We start from the raw sequence: 8042 nt of genomic DNA on the forward strand, positions 1-8042 counted from the left end.
ATCACTACACCCACCCCCATCGCCACCGCCGCTGCCACCGCCACCACCACCACCACCACCACCACGAGTGCCACTACCACCACTTGTCCACCATCTGATCACCACCAGCACCACCACCTCCATAAGGATCACAACACCCACCACCACCATCACTACACTCACCCCCATCGCCATCATCACAACCCCATCCCCCCACCACCACCGCCGCTACTACCACAACTGCCTCCCCCCCAACTTCCACTAACATTATAGCTGCCGTCATCACCACACATTTGCATATTTTTACATTCTAAGTGTCAGTTCTGCAGAGGTTATCATTGCTTGATATCCTTCTGGTATTGATTAAAATCAATAACATGCAAGTACTGAGTCTAGGATAGGGGTTGTGGGTGTTAACTGGTTTTAACCTCTTCCTTAAAATTTGTAGCAATGTGCCAGAGTTATAAAAAAAAAGGGAAAGAAAATCATAATAGGCCTAAGCATGGCTGTGTGGTTAAGAAGCCTGCTTTGTAACCACATTGTTTCAGGTTCAGTCCCACTGTGTGGCAACTAGAGCCAATATCTTCTTATTTTTTTATTGCCCACAAGGGGCTAAACAAGGACAAACAAAGGGATTAAGTCGATTACATTGACCCCAGTACATGACTGGTATTTAATTTATCGACACTCGAAAGAATGAAAGGCAAGTGGATCTCAGTGGGATTTGAACTCAGAATGTGACAACAGACGAAATACTGCTAAGCATTTCACCCGGCGTGCTAACGTTCTTGCTGCCTTCATCGCAAATGTCTTCTACTATAGCCTTGGACCAACCAATGCTTTGTCAGTGAATTTGGTTGATTAAATCCACGAGAAGCCTGACATGTGTGAGTGTTGGTGCATATACATATAATTGTTAACAAGGACAACAAATGTTAAGGCAAGGCAAACATCTCAAGTGATATACATTATTATAACACAAAAAATTTCAGCCTTACAGCCGTTTCTGGGATATCGTAGCATATTGCATATTCCGTCATTGGAGACAAATAAGGAAAATGAGAATGGTATAGATTAATGAAATGACGCCATAGAGGACAGGAGTAAAAGAATAAGGAGATGAAGATTTTTTTCTTCTGATGCTCTAATGACTCTTTTTATCCAAAATTCTTACACAACCATAGAACAGAAATTTGAGGAGTAGGGTATGTTTGATTAAATTAACGTGCAATACAGAATTGTGATATATTTTTACATCTCCAAATGGATGAAAGGCAGAACTAAAATAATCCTTCTTCGTCAATTATAATTCTATTCACATTCGGGATGCATTACTGGAATACAAATTGATACAAGCAGTTTAAGCCTATTGTGTTCAATTAATAAATTGTAATGCTTCTCTCTCTCTCTCTCTCTCTTACTCTCTGTCCCCCCTCTCTCTCTCTTTGTCCTTCACACTAACTCTCTCTCTTTGTATGTGAATATATCTTCTTCATGTGTGTGCATGTGTTCTGCCTCCAGTGTCCAATATGTACCGATGCCAAAACAGGCAGATCATTCATCCAGCCATGCCAAATCGTCAGCATCCAAGCAATCATACCCAAATGTCTCTTCTTTTGAGATGTAAAGATTATTGGTTTCAAATTTTTGGCACAAGGCCTGCAATTTCGAGGGGAGGTGTCAAGTCATTTACACCAATATCCCTGGTATTCAACTGGTGCTTATTTTATTGACCCCAAAAGGATCAAAGACAAAGTCAACCCCTAGCATAATTTGAACGACAGACGAAACACCTCTGAGCATTTTGCCCGGCACACTAACGATTCTGCCAGTTTTCCACCTTGAGCCGCAAGTATACTGAAAAAGGTATGGGGGAAGAAGGGAGAAGTTGAGTGAAAGAGAGAAACACACACACACACATATCACAAGTGTGGACAAACACACATACACACATGCACATGCACTCACACACACATACATACATACAATGGACATCTTTCAGTTTGAATTTACCAAATCATTTCACAAGGCTTTCATCGGCCTAAGGTCATAGAAGAAGACATACACCCAAGGTGTCACGCAGCAGGACTGAACCCAAAGCAACATGGTTGGGAAGTAAGCTTCTTCACCACAAAGCCATGCCTACACATAGTGATGATGATGATGATAAGACTGATGTTGTTTAACCCTAAGTCAGATCTGATAGAGCAGACTCAGCTGTTACCATCTCGACTCTTTGTTTAACTGGGACTAGACTGTCCAATGTTCCCTTCCATTTATAAGATAGAAGGTTGGATTCGAGGGAAACTTAGCTGCTATTTCCAGCTAGCCGAGCAGGGAAGCGTTTACGTTTGCTTAGCTCTAGTGATATTGGTTGTGTGTAGTAGCAGTGGTGGTGGTGGTGGTGAGGATGAAGACAATGAAGAAGAAGGGCATTTACATAACCCTCCAGCCCCCGCCCCCACCCACCACCCACTTTCTCCTCCACCAAACCACATGATATCTTCCATGATTCCACTAAAGCATCCTAGTCACAGCAACTCATTCTCACACATCTCTTCTCACTCAGAATTCCAAACCGAAGCTGGATTCTAAGGAGATTATAAACCAATAAATAAACAAATGAATACAAATAAAATAAAGAAAAAAAAAAAGAAAAAAAAAGAAAAAAACCCCATTGATTTTTATCACAAGTCTGCAACAATGACCTTTGCTGACCTTTGATGACTAACCTTGGCTAACCTGTATCCAGCATACTGAATTGTTGGTTCATAATAATGGTTAAGCCCATAGAATTGAAATCTCTAAGCTACTGTCACAATCAGCAACACTAACAATTTCATCACTTCCTACCATCACCACCACCACCACCAATACTGCCACCAACGGCACCACCATTATCAATACTGCCGCTGCCACCACCACCACCAGCATCGTTATCACCAACTTCGCCGCCACCACCAATATCACCCTCACTTCTTACACTCTTACACAATTGCCACGACTGCACTCAGATAATGGCACCACCGTTCTGACGATGGTTTCAATGTCTCTTGGTTTGAAATAATATCCTTTGTTAGTATTCCTGCTTGTCTGTCACATGCATAATTCTTCAGTTGCTAAGATTACAATTGATAACTCTTGTGTTTACCAGATTAGTGCAAATGGCAACGCCAAAGCAAAATAGCCAAGTGGATATTCTGGTGCAACCATCCACAATACCATCCATGCTCACTAGATGACAAACAACCGAATTAAGATGAAATAAAACAAAAAATTCATCATGATACACAGTGTAGTCATTAATTAAACACCTACACATCGTTATGCTTTTTTTAAAAACTTTTACTTTTTTATTTGCCTCAATCATTAGACTGTGGTCATGCTGGGGCATTGTCTCGAAGAGTTTTTAATCGGGCAAATTGATCCCCCAGCTCTTTTTGTCTTTTTTAAGCCTGGTACTTGTTCTATTATTTTCTTTTGTCAAACCACTATGTCATGGGAATGTAAACAAACCAGCACTGGTTATCAAGCGGTGGTGGGGAACAAACACCTACACAAAAACATACACAAATCATCATAAAATGATGATGATGATGATGATATATATGGGAGGTTCAATGACCTAGTGGTTAGGGCAGTGGACTCGCAGTTGGAGGATCGCAGTTTCGATTCCCAGACCAGGTGTTGTGCATGTTTATTGAGCGAAAACACCTAAAGCTCCATGAGGCTCCGGCAGGGGTGGGGGGTGGCGACCCCTGTTGTACTCTTTCGCCCCAACTTTCTCTCACTCTTTCTTCCTGTTTCTTGAGTGACGCTGCGATGGACTGGCGTCCCATTCAGCTGGGGGAGCACATACACCATAGAAACCGGGAAACCGGGCCCATGAAACTGGCTAGGCTTTAAAACGGGCACATAAATATATATATATATATATATATATAAATCAACTGGCTCCCGTACTGGTGGCATGTAACAAACAGTTTCTGAATGTCGTTGAAGCCAGTGACCCCTGACTGGCTCTCATGCCAGTGGCACATAAAAAGTACCATTAAAACGTGGTCGATGCCAGTGCTGCCTGACTGGCTCCTGTGTTGGTGGTACATAAAAAGCACCTGCTACACTCTCGGAGTGGTTGGCATTAGGAAGGACATCCAGCTGTAGAAACCTTGCCAGATCAGATTGGAGCCTGGTGCAGCCACCTAGATTGCCAGTCCTTAGTCAAACCGTCTAACCCATGCCAGCATGGAAACCGGACGTTAAACGATGATGATGATGATGATGATGATATATACAACAGGCTTTTTTCAGTTTCTGTCTACCAAATCCACTCACAAGGCTTTGGTTATCCTGAGGCTATAGTAGAAGACACTTGTCCAAGGTGCCATGCAGTGGGACTGAACCCAGAACCATGTGGTTGGGAAGCAAGTTTCTTACCACACAGTCATATCTGCACCTAATTATTACATCTATAATTTATCTAAACTGCATTATTTTTCTTGCAACTCCAGTTGTATGCAACTGTTATCTACAAATGGGAACTGTACACAACTTGCTTTTATATCTATTGTAGTAGTTTAATTGTCATGCCTATGGCTATCATTTGAATCAGTTCCATTGCATATATAACCAATTTAAATGCTGAAAAAACATGTTTTTTTACATGAAGATTGCAGTGGCATGAAGATCAGAAAGAAAAAAATAATCCGCTTTATATCTGCAATGTACTCTATGCCATTTGCTGAGCACTCTCTTCCTCTTTCATTAACAAACATTTGAATAAAAATGTTAAAATGGAATTTTTTCTGCTACATTACCAAGTTAAAGTCAGTTTTTTGTTTAACCTTTTTGATATGAACCCGCCTGAAACTGCCTCTGGCTCTGAGTACAAATGTCTTGTTTTCATAAGTTTTGAATTCAGATCTTCCACCAAACCTTAGTCACAATTTATATTCCCAACACTAGCTTAATGATAACTAAGTTATTTTACTAAATTGTTATATTTAAAATTAATTGAAAGAAACACAGAGCATCTCAAAATAAATACAGTAATTAAGGGGTTAAAATATATAATAGAGAAACAATTCTTAACCCTTTTGATACAAACCTGCCTAAAACCGTTTCTGCTTCTGTGGTACAAATGTCTTGTTTTCAAAAGTTTTGAATTAAAATCTTCCACCAAACTTTAGTCACAATTTATGTTCCTAACACTAGCTTAATGATAACTAAGTTATTTTACTAAATTCTTTGTTATATTTAAAATTAATTGAAAGAAACACAGAGCATCTCAACAGAAATATGGTAACAAAAGGGTTAAATGTCATCTTTTTATGCCAGAATAAGAAACTGACATTGCAAATGATATTAGTCAATCATACTGGTTTCAAATTCTGGCACAAGGCCAGCAATTTTGAAGGAGGAAAAAAGTCAATTATATCAACCCCAGCATGCAACTGGCACTCATTTTATCAATTGTAAAAGAATGAAAGGCAAAGTGGACCTTGATGGAATTTGAACCCAGAATGTAAAGACAGATGAAAAACCACTAAGAATTTTGTCTGGTGTGCTAACAATTCTGCCAATTTGTTGCCTTGATACTGGTCAATAAAAGTCAGAATGAAAAAATATAAAAAATAAAAAATCTAAAATGGAAATAGTAAAAAAAAAAAAACAAGTCTTAGTAGAATTTCTTTGCCTACCTGATAATAGCAGGACCTGTCCCAAGGTCAAAACGGAATTCAAGATGACCACCACTCATGGCTAGCATAAGGAAGTCTCCTTTACGATCTAAGGTGTAACCGTTGTAAAGAATTAGACCATCTAATGAGGTTGGTTTGACAATCATTTCAACTTCAGTGAAGGACAGTGTGCTTCGGTCAAGACCATGATATTTCAGGAAGGAATGACCATTGAAACTGGGAACATGCAAGCTTGACTCTGCAATGGAAGAAAAACAACACCACAATAATATAACAATGGTTTAAAGATTGTAATTGTTGTTAAGATAATTTGAGCAAATAATGGTAGCTGTTGGTTGGGAATAAAATAAAATTAATTCAGGCTTAGAACGAACCCCTACTATACCACAACACAAGATGAAGGACAAAGTAGGTGGTGGTGACGGGGTATGATAGTTGATTACTATATATGATGGCATTCAAGTTACCCTTATTATTAAAAAAATATTACCCTGGGTCTTATATTACATACTTTAACCCTTTAGCATTCAGATTACTCTTTCAAATATAATGCTTATTTGTATTATCTTAGACTAATCATGCTTTGGGACATCTATGATGTGGTTAGTCATTTTAGAATGGCATTATAGGGTAAGTGTGAAAAGCCAAATCTGATCAGTTTGAACATCAAACTTGTAGAATATTTAGATTAGAAGTGCTTTGTAAAAAGCATTGGTGATGGTGCCACATAAAAAGCATTGGTGATAGTGTCCCAAAAAGCAATGGTGTTGGTGCCTCATAAAAATCATCCAGTACACTCTGTAAAGTGGTTGGCTTTAGGAAGGACATCCAGTTGTAGTAACCAAGCTAAAGAAGACTATGGAACCTGGTGGGGCTCCTGGCCTTGCCAGCTCCTGTCAAACTATCCAACCCATGCCAACATGGAAAATATATGTTAAATGATGATGATGATGATGATCAGTTTAAATGCTGAAAGGTTAAATGCACTAAAACTAGTTTTTTTCCTGAATATGCTCTGTTGAAATTGGGGTGTACCTAATGTGTCCGTGTGTCTTTTAGGCCATCAAATATGATAAATGAACTTCCTTCAACCAGTTTTTGACTGCTACTTATCTGATTAATCTTGGAGACATTTCAAAACCGAATCTGGCCCAGGATATTTAAGCATAAAATATAAATGGAAATAACTAGACACATGAAGACACCTTGTCTGGCATTCTGGTCATTTTTGCCACTTCACAGCCTTTGGAGAATAATTAGAATGGCAACAACAACGTTAGCAACATTATCAGTGGAAAATGAAAATAAAATTAACGAACTTGAGAGACAAAAAAATAATGAAATAAGATAATAAGAACATAAGACAACAGTAATGAAGACAAAAAAAAATTATGATAACAACAGCAACAGCAACAACAAAAACATTGACAACAGGAACAGTAATTGCAAGAATAATATCAATAACAACAATAATAATGATAACAGGTAACAAGTAAAACAATAATAACAACAGCAGTGGTGGTGGTGGCAGCGACGATGACATCATCATCATCAGTGGCAGTAACAACACCAACAACAACAAGAACTGTAGTAGCAAGGGTGAAACAAAGCCAGAGTCACAATAACACTAATATCAATTATTACCAGAAAAATGTGGGTTACGAGATTATATATGTGTTTTATTCAATTATTTTTAATGAGGATGTAAGGGGTAAGGAAAGAAAGGAGGGGCAGAGAAAGAAGAAGAACAAGAAGAAGAACAAGAAGTGAAAGAAGAAAGACAAGAAAATGAAGAAAGACAAGAAGAAGAAGAAGTAGAGGAAATAGAATGAGATTGGAGAAGAAACCTCGTTATGGTGATTAGGATAAGAAATATGGGAACAAAATTAGACAAAATGCAAGACCTAGAATTTTCAATAATTTAATAACAAAGGGTGAATGTGATTGTGTGAGGAGAGAAAGGATGAGAGCATCCTGGCACTCCATTGGTTGCTATAGTGAGGGTTCCAGTTGATCTGATTGAACAAAACAGCCTGCTCATGAAACTTATTGAAATTAATGTGAAAGTGGCTGAGTATTCCACAGACACATATACCCTTAATGTAGTTCTCAGGAAGATTCAGCATGATACAGAGTGTGACAATACTGGCCCCTTTTGTATTACAGGTACAACTCATTTTTGCCAGCTGGAGCAATGTAAAATGAAGCATCTTTATTCTGCATATAAGGCACATGGTTCAGCGGTTAGAGCATCGGGCTCACAATCATGAGGTAGTAAGTTCAATTTCTGGACCAGACTGCATGTTGTGTTCTTGAGCAAGACACTTTATTTCATGTTGGTCCAGTTCACTCAGCTGTAGAAAT

The 8042-nt window shown here is 38.7% G+C and overlaps 1 protein-coding gene across 1 annotated transcript in view; it reads right to left on the bottom strand.

The window, feature by feature from the left end:
• The window catches only part of LOC106875003 (pikachurin), a 459438-nt gene that overhangs the window by 36762 nt on the left and 414634 nt on the right, over positions 1-8042 (bottom strand). Inside the window, exon 8 of the mRNA XM_052970397.1 lies at positions 5679-5916. Within this exon, the coding sequence (XP_052826357.1) occupies positions 5679-5916 (238 nt within the window). The remainder of the gene's footprint in view (positions 1-5678; positions 5917-8042) is intronic.

Source organism: Octopus bimaculoides, chromosome 9 (assembly GCF_001194135.2).
Source record: "Octopus bimaculoides isolate UCB-OBI-ISO-001 chromosome 9, ASM119413v2, whole genome shotgun sequence".
In the NCBI taxonomy this organism is placed as follows: Eukaryota; Metazoa; Mollusca; class Cephalopoda; order Octopoda; family Octopodidae; genus Octopus; species Octopus bimaculoides.